Here is a 16328-nt window from a genome sequence, read left to right on the forward strand (position 1 = left end):
ACTTGTAGTGATCATTCAACATCCTTAAAATTTTTGATCCCAAGAATCTAATTTCATGGTACCATTTTCTTGGAAGTTCAAATGCATCTTAAACACGTCTCTCAAAATGTGTGGTTCGTGTAAAGTCTTTTTCTTGGTGGCATAGAATACTGATCTATCATAGTATTCTTGCAATTGTGGTTTATAATCAGGATGAGAACATTTATCAATGATCACCTTGGCTCTGGCTTTTGGAGCTAATCCTCTAAGATCAGCCAAACCTTGTTCAGTAACAACAACATCTAAATCGTGTTCGGTTTGATCAACATGAGAAGCCATTGGAACAATACATGAAAGACCAGTTGGATCAACTTTAGATGGTCTAGCAGATGGTGTATGCATAATTGACAATTTGGCGTTTCTAAGGAAATCAGCAGAACCACCCAAACCATTCAACATTCTTGATCCCATGACATTGGTAGAATTGGCATGACCATAGATATCAACTTCAACTGGGGTGTTCATAGCAATAACACCCAATCTTCTAATGATTTCTGGTGAGTTGGAAACAACTTGAGATCTAAGACATAATTTCTTAGAATAAGTATCCCAATTGTCATAAAATTTCTTAAAACCATCATTGGTCAATCTAATTGAAGTTGCAGTGGCGTAATCCAATGAACCAGATTCAAAGAAATCCAAAAATGAATCTTGCAAGACTTCAGTCCACACAGTCAAGTTTTTGAAATTTGATGAAGCCAATCCTTCAACAACAGCATTGGCAATGTTACCAATACCAGATTGTAATGGGTGCAAATTGGCTGGCAATCTACCTTGTTTGACTTCGTGTTCCAAGAACTCAATCAAATGGTTGGCAATACCTCTTGATTGTTCGTCACTGGGAGTGTTTGGTGGGACTTTATCACCACTAGTACTTTCAACAATGGCAACAACTTTTTCTGGGTCAACAGGAATAGCAGTTTTACCAATCTTGAAATCAGCCGATGTGTGAGGATAAGGTTGTCTGAATGGGGGATTCACTGGCATATCAATATCGTGAATACCTTCAAAAGATGGAGTTTTGGTGTTGACTTCAATAATGATTTTATCAGAAACAGAGATCATTTCTGGAGAGGCACCAACAGCTGGACCAGGAACAATGGATCCATCTTCAGTGATAGCAGTGGCTTCAATAATAGTATAATCCAAATTAGATCCATTTGGTTTATCTTTGGTGTAGAATCCATAAGTTAAATCTTGAGGGAACATTGACAAATGTTTATCAAAGAATTGAGTTCTACCATCATTGATAGCAGCAGCAATTGGTTTACCAACTTGATGAGGAGCTCTAGTTAAAATCATATTATTTTCGGCCCATCTACTTTCTTCAGGTCCAGCACTGGCCCCAACAAATAAATGGAATCCCAATTTACCTTGTAAATTATTTTTTTCAACGTGATCCACTAATGTAGTAGGAATGACTTTTGGTGCCCCAACACCAGTGAAACCGGACCAACCTAAATATTGACCGTGTTTGAATAAATCAATACATTGTTCACCAGTTCTTAATTTCTTGAGATATGGAGCATATCTAACTCTTTGTTTTAAAATAGCTGACATGATCTAAAATATTGTTGTGAATTGATGTTAATTGAATAAGAAATGAAAAATAAAAAATAAAATAAAAWTYMAAWKGGGGTAAAAAAAAAATTTGGTAATTGAATATATATGAAGCCAATTATAAAAAACCTAATGTAATAATAATAAGGAAGTGGGATTTTTAGAAAGTAAACTTAATTACAATTGATATATTGTTTTTCTTTATAATTGATTCAATTGATAGAATTAATTAACTAATCAAAACCAAAAGGAAGAGGAAGAAAGAATTAAAAATAAAATAAATTTTCAAAATAAAATAAAAATTTCAATTGGAAAAATATTTTCGAAAACTTAATCTCATATTTATATTAAAAATAAATTTGACCTACAAAGTTGTCAAATAGAAAAAAACAACAACAAGAGTATTCTATTAAAAATCTCTCTCCCCTCTAAACCGGGGCTTAATCTAAAAACTTAAGAAAACAGCCAAGTTTTATTAACAACAATAACAAAGAAAAAAGTGGGAAAGGGCGGGAAACAAGACAGTGAAAATAGTACTAGAAGTAAGAGGACGAGGATTGGATAATTAGAATTGAAAAAAAAAATACACTAGACAGAAAAAAAATTTTGTGTCGTACCCGATTGATAAATTTGGTAGTGCTTTTTCTTGAACGTATGTGTGTATTGTCGGTTAAAATTAACATACACGCAGATAGTTGAGAACAGAAATGTCGGAGTATTTGCAATTTGGGGCCAACAAAATAAACCAGCAGCAGAATACGACATTTCCTACTATGTTTTTCTTTCAATTTGTCAAATATTTTTTTTGTTGGAAAAAATCTCAAGCCTTCCACAACAACTCAACTTTGACATACACTCACACACACTATCTCACCTTGCTTCCCCTCCTTCAGCTTCACACTTAACACTTCTCTTAACTCCCCTTTTTTTTGCTTTCTTTCGTTTAAGTTATAACTTCTTTTTTACTCCTCTTTTCTTTTATTACTATTGCTAAATATCTATTTTGGTATTTTATATAGTGTTGGATTGTTATTTTTTTTTTTGGTCCAACGACACCAATAAATATCTCATAACAGTATTGATGGAGAAAAAAAAAATATATGAATGAACTCAACAGTTCCGCTAAACAGTTAACACATTAGTAGTAAACGGTTTCTTTTCCCCTTCTTTTCACCCTATATAGGACGTTCCAGTTATCAACTAGATTAAACCAGGAGGTGTGGCTGAATTGATGCCTAGTATATGTTGAGCATTGCTTCGGAAAATATGAAGCTCACCCAACGTTTCACTATCGTTTCTGTAGTGTGTGTGCTGTACTAGCAACCCTTCCCTTTTACCTTCCTATCGATATTACAAATAAGTATATATACTTGTTAGTTGTAGATACGATGGATTCAGCTTAATCTTTGTATGAGGGGAACAGAGATGCCTACAATCGTTTATCAACAACTCCAAAAATAGATTTTCACACTTCAAATGTTGCCAAAAAGAGGAGTAAAAAAGTGGGGCATCATCCAGGTACGATCATAATATTGTTGTTTGCACAACGTAGAAGAAGTTTAGATATTATTCTTTACATGATAACGGCTTAGTCATAACCTGCTTTTTCTTTTTATTAGTTTGATATAACCTATAATGAGTATTTCATAGCTTTTTAGATAAATGTATTTCATACTACCCCTAATTCACAGCATTAGAAGATCAATAATGTACGACATTTATGTACTCCAAGTTTTGTCTGTTCATTTTTTTTTTTCTACACAGATTTAGTTTCGGTTTAATTGTACTGGTGTCTGATACTCCCGTGGATATATAAGTTTATTTTTGTGTTCTGTATGCTGTGGTGGTGGTCAATTACTTCATTGGTCACTCATGAAACAATAGATCTACATGTATCTCCTCCACTACAACAACCCTTTGTTTGGAAATCCCATATCAATACTCAATGTGATCAAAAAATAGTATGACCTCTAGATTCTAAAATCGGGCCATTTTATAACTTACAGGGGAGTCAAAAAAGGAATTTTTCAATTGTTATTCCTTTTTCTTGTCTTTTAATTACGCAAACCCCCAAGAAAAAAAAATTTAAAATTTTTACTTCAAGTTCTCGTCGTCGGAGTTCGGAGCTAAATTTGTGTTTTGGTTATGAGCACTGGATTAGTGTCCCGGAGAAAAACTAATAAGAGGTTTGGATAGTTACGTACAACAGTATAGTTTTTTTTCCTATAGATTTGAAATTATATCTTGTTGATGTCCAGATTTATTTCTCCTGAAGGCACCTTCCACTAATTCTCAGTTTATATAAATTGTTAAAACATTAAGTTTGTTGTAGGCATTAATATTGTCAGTCATTATGACAGTTTTACAATCGCAAGAAGGAACTTGAAAATTTTGGCGTTTTCGGAGTTTTGAAATCACTAGTTTTTTTGCGCGATACAATAATTACCAAAACCAACCATCACTAACAATTGTATTCTGGTCATGTAAAGGTCCGCCTGCTTCTTTCTAAGTACCTAATGCTGTCTTTTTGTCATTGTTTTGTCTTGCCCCACAAATCGTTATTAATGTCTGACAGTGATTTTATGGTTTCCCCAGATTTCATTTCATTTCGATTTTGAGGCTCGTTATAATTGGTTGATTATCCATGGATATCTGCATCCAAAAAAAAAATTTTCATGTTTAACCACTACTACATATTTTTGTCTAATACAATAATAACTATTTTTTGAAAAAAAGAGAGTACAAAAAAGTATCTAATTAGCTGAACTGTGGTTGGTTGGTTGACTGGCTAGTTTGTTGTCTGCGATCAACCCCCACGATTCATTTTTGCAGCTTTAAACCTACTTATTTTGATTGGATTACCTTCGTCATCTACAGGTTCCATTTCCAATTCTTGCTGTGATTTTTTAAACCCATTTTGATCTAGTATTAATTTGTTGCGCAATTTGTGATAGTTTTCACGAATTTCTCTATCAAAGATTACTTCATCATTGAAAACTCCGTTTGATTCATCCAATTCATTTTCAACAATTTCGTCTACTAATATTGGACCCTCATCGTCATCTTCATCTTCTTCATCAATTTCCATTCCTACTTCATTGGATGCAGCATCATATTCTTGTATTCCCAACTTTTCATTGTCTTGTTTTTTAGCCTCCACCATTTTATTCAAAGTTTCAAAATCATCTAGTTTGTGCACTACTGGCCCTTCTGTAACTATATCATCATCGTACATCCCTGAAACATAAGCTTGAGCCATTTTGTCCATATCCAGTTGTAAATCTTGTAGTTTTGAAACCGATAAGCTAGTCGGTGATTCCAGTGGTACTACCTCTTTCTCTGTGTCACCCGGTATAGGAATTTTCACAGGCGCTTGAGTATTCAATTTCCCAGTATCTTTCAAGGGCTGGCTAGATCTCATTGCTTTGAATCTTGAAACTGGTTTTTGAGAGACAGTTCCTGTTTTAGCTTCTGGTGTAGATTCGTTTATTGTTGCAACTGGCTCACGTTCAATAATGGAGCTTTCAATAATATCACTATTGTCCACTATTTGAACATCATCATCTTTCTCAATTATATCCGTCATCACTGGCTCTTTTTCAACTATATCACTCATCACATCATTCTCCAAAATATCTGTCATGACAGAATCATTTTCAACTGTTTCCATTATTTCCTCTGATCTATTTTTCTGTTGGGAAGACATCCGGTTTTGCTTAAACAAGGACATTTTACCAGTTTCTGGTGGTGGGTTTCTCAAACTCTCACTAATGTTTTCCACTTCATTAATATCTAAATGCTCAGCAAACCTGACTGCTTTAGGTTTCTTCTCATTAACTGTACTTTCTTCAATCTTATCGGCCACTTGATCAGTGGCAACAAGTTTGCTTTTTCTTAGATTTATAATTTGATCCCATAACATATTGTTCGATTTTTCGTCACTTCCAATAATCTTAGCCTTGCCTCCACCATACAATAGTTCATCTGCAATGTCTTCTTCTTCTTCTTCGTCGTCGTCATCAAATTCATAATCCCACTCTTCATCATCGTCGTAATTTTCTCCCTGAAAATTCTCCGAATCGTCAAAATCATCAGCCAATAATTCCAACTCTATCAAATCATTCTTGTCAATAGCAAGGTTTTCAAAATTACCAATAACTTTATCGCTTGCAGAATTTTCTTGTGTTTTATCGGTGTCATGTTCTGGCTCCAAATTCTTAAATTCTTCAACACATACTTGTTTCAATTTAAACTTATCCTCAGCACTGATTTGCAATTTGTCTATTTTATCTAATAAATCATCTTGATCAAAATTTAATTCTTGTGCCTTTTTGTCTTTAGAAATAACTTCCATATCTTCAAGCAACGCCTGAAATTCATCACTTTCAGATTGTGATACTTTGTCCAGTTTCTTTGCCTTGTCTATCTCTTCCCCTAATATTTCAACTTTAGGAGTGCCACGACTATCCTTCTCATTTTTATCAATAGTTGTATCTTCCTGAGCATCTTTGAATTCGACATTTATCACATTCCCGTCTTCGTCAAGCTCTTCCTGAATATCAACAAATGGAAGCCCGTCTTCATTCAATTTCTCTTGTTTTAATTCTTCATGATTACCACCTTGTTGTACAAACTGGTTAAATTGATTCAATTTCTCCTTTGTTGACTCTGCTTCATTTATTTTCGTGTTAAATTGTGTCAATGCCTCTTTAATTTCTGTAACCCTTTTATCAAGAAATTCAATTGCTTCCGTTGTGGTTTTTTCAATCATCGTCCCATCATCTAACTGAAACTTGACTGGGGTTGTCGAATCACCCGACGTCTTCAAACCTTGACGAACAGACTCAAATTGAGCTAGTTGATCCTGTAAATAATCCCTCTTTTGTTTTAAATTGGATATAGTTGAGTCTATTTGCGTGGTGAGCTGTTGGAATTCATCTGAATCAGAGTCTTGTGCATGGTTATTGGTAGTAACTTTTGACGTACTGGGCATGATTCTAATGGACAAACACAAAAGTACTGGTAATGAATAAATAAAAACGAAAAATCAACAAATGAACTAGATACTGGATGTGATAAGCTCAACTTCTATTTCTCTTTCAAAAGGTTTGTTAAGATTGAAAGAAAGCTACATAAATTTAGTAAGTAGAGCGATGAAAAAAAAAAAAAAAAAAAAATTTAGAGCATCATCTCACTCTAGAACAATCTATTGAACGCTAACTTCTTGGTGTAACTTACAACGTATCTACACAGAACCTACTAAAACTATTCATCTCAACATAGCACCCTCTCCCCCATGCTTCTCTTCCCAGTCTTTCAATGCTGCTTCCCATTCTTCATCTTCTGTCAATGGCTTATTGTCCACTTCTTCTTGTGGTAGACCTTCCGCAAATGCTTGCTCTTGCTTTCTTTCCTCAGCGTCATACTCTTCTTTATGATCTATCCATCGTTCGTGAATATCCACATCTTGGTAACCTCCATTTCCACTACCATTTTGTCTAGTGGCTTCACTCCAAACTGTATCTCCACCAATCTCACTACCAAAACTGTAACCATTGGCTTTATCTATGACACTCATTAAGCTTATCATACTCTTTTTATTCTCCACTGATAATACTTCAAAAGAAACCAAATGGAAATCTTCTACCATTTCTCCAATTAGTTCTGTCAACCTCACATAGTTCTGTCCCAATACCGAATTAGATTCCTTCTCCAAATATGGAGTCAAATATTGTAAATCTTGAGCCTCGGTATAGTAATCCAATCGGAACGGCAATTCGCCATAGTTTTTCAACATGTCTATTTTACTGATAACATTAACGTGAGGTAGATCTAATTGTAGCATTGATCTCAAACTTAATAATAATATGGATATATACTGCGAGGGGCTAGTTAAATAAATGCAGTCGATTAATGATACAACACATAATCTCAATCGTTTGAGTTGAGTTAGTTTTTTGAAAATTCGATAGAGGGAATTATGATGGGTGAATAATTCAACTTGTCCGGGACAATCAAACAACAAATAGTTGCCCTCGTTAATTAATTGTTCAATTTTGCCAATAAATAAATCTATGCCCTGTTTGTCCAACAGTTCTAATGCATACATTAATCCTCCATTAGGACCCAAATCTAACTCCTCCATTATCTCTTCTAAACTGATGTAATCACGTATGTCCAACTCACAGGGGTAAGGTAATCGGTCGTTGGCTGGGTCAAGATTAATAATGCACAGCTTTCTTCCAATTGCTGACATAAACTGATACATTCCATGGCAATAAGTAGACTTCCCAGACCCAGGAGGTCCTATTACTATCTGTCCATACATGAGAAAATAAACACACTAAAGATCAAGCAACAATAGAAAAAAGAAAACACTAGGTGTGTGTAATTTGTGGTATCAGAAACTTTCTTATTAAATCAATGGGAATGATGATGATCATCATCATCATCTTTGTTAATTGTGCTGTTTTACACGTCTCTCTGTCTCTTTTTTTTTTTCGCTGGGTCGTGTTGATTATATCGAAGGCAAAATTTCCCGCAACTTGAACAACCATCAAGTTTAGTAATACAGTCAAAGAAAACATTTTGTTGTCAAATTAATTCTTCTTTAAGTTTTATTTTGAAAAAATACATACAGCAGCAGGATACTACCGTTAATCATGTCAACAACTGCAACTAGCACAAATGAATTGGCCCTTTTGGATAAGTCAGTAGTAGTTTCTCCGTTGGTTTTACTATCTGTGGTGGACCATTATAATAGAGTTGCCAAAGATTCTAAGAAGAGAGTTGTTGGGGTAATATTAGGAGATAACTCTACTGACACAATCAAAGTTACAAACTCGTACGCAATTCCTTTTGAAGAAGACGAGAAGAACCCTGGAGTATGGTTTTTGGACCACAATTTTATAGATTCAATGGGAGAAATGTTTAAAAAAATTAATGCCAAAGAGAAATTGATTGGCTGGTACCATTCAGGACCTAAATTGAAACCATCAGATTTGAAAATTAATGAGGTTTTCAGAAGATACACCGACAACCCATTGTTGTTAATTGTTGACGTTCAACCAAGAGAAGTTGGTATTCCAACAGATGCATATTTTGCCGTTGATGATATTAAAAACGATGGCTCTGCTGCTGAAAAGACATTTATTCATGTCCCTTCCTTGATTGAAGCAGAAGAAGCTGAAGAAATTGGAGTTGAACATTTGTTAAGAGACATCAGAGACCAAGCTGCTGGTAACTTGTCCTTAAGAGTTTCTGAAACACATCAATCATTATTGGGTTTACATCAGAAGCTTGGAGAAATTGCAAATTATTTGGATAAGGTTTACCAAAAGAAATTACCTATGAATCATACTATTTTGGGGAAATTACAGAATGTTTTTAATTTGTTGCCAAACTTGATGCAACAACTGGGGAGTGATCTCGATGGTGGTTCAGACTCGTCTCATGCATTAGCCACTGCATTTACTGTCAAGACAAATGACGAATTGATGATCATATACATTAGTACATTAGTTCGAGCTATTATTGCATTCCATGATTTGATCGAAAACAAGTTAGAAAATAAAAAGTTGAACGAAAATAAAGCACAAGCTTCCGTGGCTGAACTGTCATTAAATAGCGAAAAGAAAGATTCTATAGAAGATTAAAAATAAGATCAAGAATAAGAATATATATAACTATGGGCTAAACTTGTAGCTTTTGTTTCAAAAGTCGTGCTCGACAACAAAATGTTTATAATAACAAAGCGAACAAAGCTTGGGTTTCTTTTTCAATTTTTTTTTTTGGTCTTCGTAAGTTAACCAACCACCGCGACAGAAATTGAAAACAGTAATATTCGCTACTATTGTTAGAAGTATACAGCTGTTGAACTGAACACAGGTACATTATTATGTCACATAGAGTTGTAACAGTTCCACGGTTACACTCTGTGAACAACTTTAACTATTTTTTCCACAACACCAAGAGGAACTTAGTTATAGACCAAAATTTTATCAACAACCAATACTTACTTCGTAAAGTGTTGTTACCAAGTCTTAGTGGAAGAGTTCGACACTTGACTTCACATACATCGCGAATTTCTGATAATACAAGTATTGGTGGTTTACTGTCATCTCTGTCAGTTATTGAGAATGTTGCATCCAAAGTGTTGACATGTCAAGAGCCCGAGGCTCAGCTGTCTCAAAAAACGGGGATTGACCCCAGTGATAACACTACTAATAAACATATTCCATTTAAAATAACTCCGAAGGATTCACAAGCTTTAAAAACTCAACCGGTGACTCTTTTTCCAAAATCCAAAGCACAATTAAAGAACACTTGTACCGCATATTTAAAGTTAACGAAACCAAACCTAACGGTGCTAGTTACACTAAGCTCAATATGTTCATACGCTATATCTCCCTTGTCAGTCTCGTTACAAGAATTGATGTTTTTGACTGTGGGTACGGCATTATGTTCTGGAGCAGCAAATGCTATAAATATGGGTCGAGAGCCAGAATTCGATAAGCAAATGCCGAGAACAGTGGGACGACCAGTCGTACGAGGGTTGATTACTCCTACACAAGCTTATCGGTTTGCTGCTGTCAGTGGAGCTATTGGTTGTGGGATGTTGTGGTTTGGTGTGAACCCAACGGTGTCGTTGTTGGGATTTTCCAACATAGTGTTGTATGCATGGCTATACACATCCATGAAAAGAAAATCAATCATTAATACATGGGTGGGTGCAGTTGTGGGAGCTATACCACCGTTGATGGGGTGGGCAGCCTCATCTTCTTTGGCACATCCTGCAGCCTGGTGTTTGGCAGGACTTTTGTACGCGTGGCAATTCCCTCATTTCAATGCTTTGTCTCATGGAATTGCCCAACAGTATAAGCTGGCTGGATATGTTATGACGGCAGCAGAAAATCCTAGACTAAATGCAAGAGTGGCGTTACGATATTCTGTGCTCATGTTCCCGTTATGTTTTGGGTTAAGTTACTTTGGCGTTACCGACTGGGTCTTCCCGTTCGACTCTGCTATTGCCAATGGCTGGTTGACTTATTTGGCGTATGTTTTCTGGCAACAACAAGAGAAGAATTACAAAAATGGAGCTAAACCAACTAGTGAAGGGTTAGCTTTGGCTGGGGTGCACGCCAAAAAGTTATTCTGGTGTTCTGTTTGGCATTTGCCAGCAGTTTTGATATTGGCAATGTTGCATAAGAAAGATCAATGGAATAGATTATTTGAGCATATTGGCTTGAAGACTAGAAAGATCGAGGGTCGATTGGAAGTCTAATAATTGAATTCTCTTTTGTAAATAGGCATGTAAATACATTCTACTTTTAGTAATACCAACTATTTGTAAAAGTTTGGTACCAATTTCAAACAAAAAATTAACAGGTCATAGCATTTTGGCCACGACTGTTAAAAGGAACCAATCTGTGCGTGAAATGAAAAAAAAAAACATAATTGAGACACGAAATAAACAAAAGATTCAACTATCACTTCATTCCTGTTTTCCTGTCCTTTTTATTTTTTTTAATAGTTATTTACAATACTATATCACCAATTGGTATAATTAATTCACTTTTAGTTTGAAAATTGCATGATAAAGACGACTTATCGGAAAAGATGAGCTCCCTTCTATCTAAAACAAAATTGTCACCCAAGGATAAAAAGTATTCACAACTGGTCGAGAAAACACTCGCCACGTTTGATTCACTTGAAGAATGGGCAGATTATATTGCATTTTTGTCAAGATTACAAAAGTCTCTTCAATTGAATATAGACACTGCAAAGGAATCATACTACGTTCCATATTCATCCCAAGTTTCCAATCGTTTGGCATTATGTCTATCCTCAGACCTTCCCAATGGTGTACATCAAAAAGCTTTGAGTGTATATGAGTACATTTTCGACCGATTACCTGAATCAACTTTGAATAAAGATATAAATATTTGGTTGCCGGGCTTATTACCACTCTTTTCGTATTCATCGATCCTGGTTAAACCTCTACAAATCAAGATGTTTCGCCATTTAATATTATCACAGTTGAGTGCAACCACATTATGTGGCATCAGCAAACCATTTATTCTATGCTTGCTTGCAGGATTAGACGATGAAAACTCAGAAGTATTTGGAGACGTTATTGAATTGTTGGATGCTTACAAACTGAAACTCAATAATGATTCGCATTTCTGGCAAAGTATGTTTGTCTGCATTATCAGAAACCCCGAAAGGAGACTTGGTGCATTGCATTGGTGTGTAAAGAGGCTTCCCCTGTTTATCAGCTTCAAAGATCAAAACGGAAAAACAGTACTATCCGAAGAGGCTCAGCTCTGCTTAAAACCAGAACCAGGGTTGCTAATCAGAGCAATGGCAATATCGATTGATAATCCAGAGTCGTTTGATGTAGTTGTTGTTAGAGGGTTTTTTGACTTAATGTTGTCTCATATACCTTTGGATAGTGATGTTATTACTAATCGAATCACTCCTACGGACAGAGAAGTACTTATAATGGCATGTTCCAAGATTACATTGCGCAAAGACATGAGCTTGAATAGAAGATTATGGACTTACTTCTTGGGACCTGAAACTGAGCACGAAAGTCTGAAAGCACTTACGCGAACAGAGTACTTTAAGCAATATGTCGAGGAAACATTAATTAATGGTCTTTTAGCAATGGCACATTCTGATAAAATCGAATTAAAATGTGACGCGTTCAAGATTTTGTTGCCGTTAATTATGGATAAATGGGAGATTGGAAATGTTTTGACTCCTAAGTTATTCTCCTCGTTTTTAAAGATCGCATACAATAATCGTGATCACCAGGACTTGATGATTTCAGCAAGCACTCTTTTCGACGGAGTCGAATCAATTTACATTTGGTCCGATATCATTGGAGTTATATTGTCAGATGAAAGCGACGAAGAGGAACATGAATTTGATGTTGTTCATTTTGTTTTAAAGGACTTCAATGTCAATGAAGAAGAAATGGCTACACTTCATGTGCCATTTGCAATTTTGTGTTTGCTTGCTAAATCGACAGTAACTCCCAAAAGATTAGATACATTAGAATTGTTAATAAATTTGGTTTCAGCTCGATCTTTGGACACTTTAGATGAAGGAGTTACTTGTTGCGAAAGTGAGATTATTAACAAAATAGAAACGTGGTACTCTTCAAGTCTTAAAGGTGAAAGTCCTAATACCCCCTTTTCACAAGGTCAAGTTTCGTTTTTGATAGTCAATTTATTACAAAAAGTTTACGTCGATAATATGGAAGACACCCGGTTTTGCATTAAGGTTGCTGAATTATTGAATCATGTAAGAAACTTTGCCATGATCAAGTCGAGCCACAGGATCCAAGATTCAAAGTTGGTGGAAAAAATTTTGAATGTTTCTGTTCCGGATTTCAGTTGTGAGCTTAATAACCAAGATGGATTATTAGTCGCATTTGGAATTTCAAAGCTTGTGGGAATATTCTCAAAACTGTTGAATCACGAAACTAACGAAAAAGTATTAAAAGTATTACTTTCAAATTTGTGGAGTGCAGTGGTCTCGTCTGATCCAGCGAACCATCAAGTGGAAGCAGTGAGAGCAATTTTTGAATTGGAGACGTGTTACTCCTTGAAAAAGCTTGAGGCAGGGTTGGTAGAATTATTTCTAGCTTTACCTGAGAATCGCCGTGTCAAGGCATTTGAGATATTGTGGATTCATTCAATGTCAATCAATGAAAGTGATAGAATTTTAGAAAAACCTCTTCAGTTGTTGCTCGACGGCTGTTCAGATGCTAGCTCTCAAAACAGATTACCCATTGACGAATTTTTAAAACAAGTCATTAAGACTGGAGCTTCCAACAGATTACTCAAGTTGATAACTAATCCAATTTTGGCATTTGATTTTATTGTTGCTGAGAATGAATCGTTACAATTGGATGATGATTTGGGCCAGTTTTCGTATTTTTTAAATTTGGTTGTCAAAGTCATCACTGCGGATGTTAAACTGTTTCGGGATTGCTTTAACAATGAACTTGCTGTTATGGACAGTAAGACGAAAATAACTTTGGTGAAGGATAACAATTGGAACATCTCAACTTATAAATCTTTATTGTTGTCGGTTATTCAAAAATTTTTTAAATTGAATTTAGCCACCGAAGCTTTTGAGGATAGAGAACAAATGCAGAATTACTATTCCTCAATTGACAATTGTTTACAGATTTTGCACTTGTTAGTGACGGGGAATGAGAATGATTTTGGAGATTTGTTGATGTTTTTGATTCAGATTTCTTTGAAACTTTCCAAAACTGGCACAGTATCTCCGATTATCGAGGCTGTTCAGTCAAAGTTTTTGCAGTGTATTTTTTACTATTTGGAGCGTGCAACCGAGTTGAGGTTGAATTTAAATTTGCTACACGTTGAAGAACAAAACAAAAATCCATTGTTAATTAATTTTATATGTCTCGGAATTCTGAAAAGCGAGTCCCCTATATTGTTGGAAAAGTGGATGTCACTTCTTATTAAATCATTATACTTATTTGGGGAATCTGTGTTCAGTGTCTTGCTTGTCTTGAATGACACTTTAATTAAGAAAATCGACAATCTGTTTGACCAATTTTCTACTTGGCAACATTTCAAAGACCCGCAAGATTTTGAAAGCTCTGTTGATATCCTTTTCAGTGGTTTGGAAGACTTATTGACAATCAGTCATAGCTATCTAATGACATCTAATATTAAACAGCAGGCTGAAAATCAAAAGAATTCCAATACAGACAACGGTTTCTTAAATACGGTTATCCTGGGTGTTTTCCAAATTGAATCTCCCGCCATAAGATCATCAGAACAGAACAAACTATATTCGATCCTTTTGGCGTTTCATGATGCGGTGCGGGTGAGTTTCAAAATCTGGAATTGGTCTGATTCAAAAACGACAACCCCTTCCACAGTGAATTACTACTCAGATAGATCGTTGACGTATATTTCCCATAAGCTCAAGTTTAGAGCTAGGAAATTGTTGGAATCGTTGTTGGATATGGAAAGACAGGAAGTGGTTGAGTCTATTTTGATTCTGAACGGTTCTGTGAATGCTAAACTCAAGTTAATGGATATATTGGACGGGGGCAGACCTCAAATGACTTTGCCTTCAATATTAAAGTCTATTTTATTGAGATCCAATTTGCCAGTGTTTTCAGAATTGTCGCGTGTGGCTGTTGATTTGGACTTCGATTTGAATATGAAAGAGCTTTCGCGGTTCTTAGTCGACTTTTTGAATTTCATCGATAATGATTCTGTTGCGGATATTTGGAATCATATAATGGTTTTTTTCAAAGATGTTCTTACTCATGTCGGTGCTTTTGATGAAATTTTGCTGGATTGTCTACTTATTTGTAGCGGCTTATCCAAGAAGTTGACTTCCATCAAAAATAGAGACCACAAGTATCAGAAAGAATTGGGTGATATCTTTGTTCGTTTATTTAATCAGGTTCTAAATTTGAAACAGTTTTTAGTTAGCGACATGTCAAAGAATAATACAAAGACGACGCGCAAGGGGGATTTAGTTAGTAGCAAGCCTGACTTGGAAAATAATTTTAGTACACTTTGCCAAATAATTCCTGTCTTTGAAGACATTTTGCCCGACAGCGATAAAGTAAGTCTGCTAGCCAACTTGACTGTCACTAATTTTATTATCGCGCGAACAAAGCTGAAAACAGTTTCCGAGATTCCTGAAGATGTTGTCGTGATTATAAACATACTTGGAGAAAGTAACTCTTGTCGTAGTTGGAAGACATTGGTTTCGGATTTGTTCATGGATAAGAGTTTTTTCAATAACACACTGTCGATGTCAAGTGTTTGGAGATCTGTTATCAACAGTTGGATGGTACATGATAAGGAGAGATTTGGTGAGATCATATCCAGAATAACAGTTACTTCCGGCGCTTCACCAAGTAATTTGTTTGTATGGAATGAGATGTCTGAAATTGAAAACAAGGCTAACTTGTTGAAAAGATTGGTCTATTTGATTTTGGTTCTTCCCAAGGATTACTTTTTGAATTATTTGGAACCACTATTTGATAAGGTGAATGTTCTTTTGAATGGAAACTGCCCGGACATCATTCGTATTCAAATAATGATTCTTTTTAGAGCTGTCTGTTTGAAATTCAATGAGTTGCACCTATTGCTGAAGTGGACTTTGATTACACATGAACTTTTATCTACATTTGAAAACTTGTTAGCCAAATCCGCTAAAGAGTTATCTACCTTGTCACAAGACAGCTTACAACTTATATTTTTTGGCTGTAAGCTATTAGATCAATTGTTGATTTTGAGCTACGATGAGTTCAACTTGAAAGAGTGTTTGTTCGTATCAACCAGTCCAGATTTGGATGATGGTGAGTCCATTTCAATTATTAGCAAAATATCAAAAAAGTACGATTTGACTTACTTGAAAGATGAGCCATTCAAGGTCGATCAAGCCCTGGGTCTGTTACGTCCCTTGTTGGAGGGGAAGAGAAAGATTGAGCTGTTAACACAGTTAAGGCTTTTTTTTGACTCGCTTGGTTTGATCAATTATGAAAGAACATACAGCTTGTACCCTATAGATTATGACTCCTGCACAACCGATGCTTTGAGCGATTTGGTAAATTGATGGATGAAAAGATGCCTTTAGTTTGGCACTGATTGTTAGAAATTACATGTATAAAAAGTGGAGCATTATAATGTAGATCTTGATAATGTAAAACGCGCATT

The 16328-nt window shown here is 35.4% G+C and overlaps 6 protein-coding genes across 6 annotated transcripts; 3 read left to right on the forward strand and 3 right to left on the reverse strand. All coding sequences in view use genetic code 12, as the record gives it.

Annotated features, from left to right (window-relative positions):
* Window positions 1-24: 24 nt before the first annotated feature.
* On the reverse strand, window positions 25-1599 carry ACH1 (acetyl-CoA hydrolase; the record flags this gene model as incomplete). Its single annotated transcript, XM_709496.2, has 1 exon — window positions 25-1599. One exon carries the CDS (start codon window positions 1597-1599, stop codon window positions 25-27), a length of 1575 nt encoding a protein of 524 aa, XP_714589.2.
* Window positions 1600-4405: 2806 nt separating this feature from the next.
* Window positions 4406-6592, reverse strand: CAALFM_C502010CA (uncharacterized protein; the record flags this gene model as incomplete). The annotated part of the gene is made up of 1 exon (XM_709495.2): window positions 4406-6592. One exon carries the CDS (start codon window positions 6590-6592, stop codon window positions 4406-4408), a length of 2187 nt encoding a protein of 728 aa, XP_714588.2.
* A 276-nt stretch (window positions 6593-6868) lies between these two features.
* CAALFM_C502020CA (putative GTPase) lies at window positions 6869-7927 on the reverse strand (the record flags this gene model as incomplete). Its single annotated transcript, XM_709494.2, has 1 exon — window positions 6869-7927. The coding sequence occupies one exon, from the start codon at window positions 7925-7927 to the stop codon at window positions 6869-6871; it is 1059 nt and encodes a 352-aa protein (XP_714587.2).
* A 334-nt stretch (window positions 7928-8261) lies between these two features.
* RPN8 (proteasome regulatory particle lid subunit) lies at window positions 8262-9254 on the forward strand (the record flags this gene model as incomplete). Its single annotated transcript, XM_709493.2, has 1 exon — window positions 8262-9254. The coding sequence occupies one exon, from the start codon at window positions 8262-8264 to the stop codon at window positions 9252-9254; it is 993 nt and encodes a 330-aa protein (XP_714586.2).
* Window positions 9255-9496: 242 nt separating this feature from the next.
* CAALFM_C502040WA (protoheme IX farnesyltransferase) lies at window positions 9497-10882 on the forward strand (the record flags this gene model as incomplete). Its single annotated transcript, XM_709492.2, has 1 exon — window positions 9497-10882. One exon carries the CDS (start codon window positions 9497-9499, stop codon window positions 10880-10882), a length of 1386 nt encoding a protein of 461 aa, XP_714585.2.
* Window positions 10883-11217: 335 nt separating this feature from the next.
* CAALFM_C502050WA (uncharacterized protein) lies at window positions 11218-16227 on the forward strand (the record flags this gene model as incomplete). Its single annotated transcript, XM_709491.2, has 1 exon — window positions 11218-16227. One exon carries the CDS (start codon window positions 11218-11220, stop codon window positions 16225-16227), a length of 5010 nt encoding a protein of 1669 aa, XP_714584.2.
* Between the last annotated feature and the right edge of the window lie 101 nt (window positions 16228-16328).

The sequence above is a fragment of the Candida albicans genome, chromosome 5, assembly GCF_000182965.3.
Source record: "Candida albicans SC5314 chromosome 5, complete sequence".
Taxonomy (NCBI): Eukaryota; Fungi; Ascomycota; class Pichiomycetes; order Serinales; family Debaryomycetaceae; genus Candida; species Candida albicans.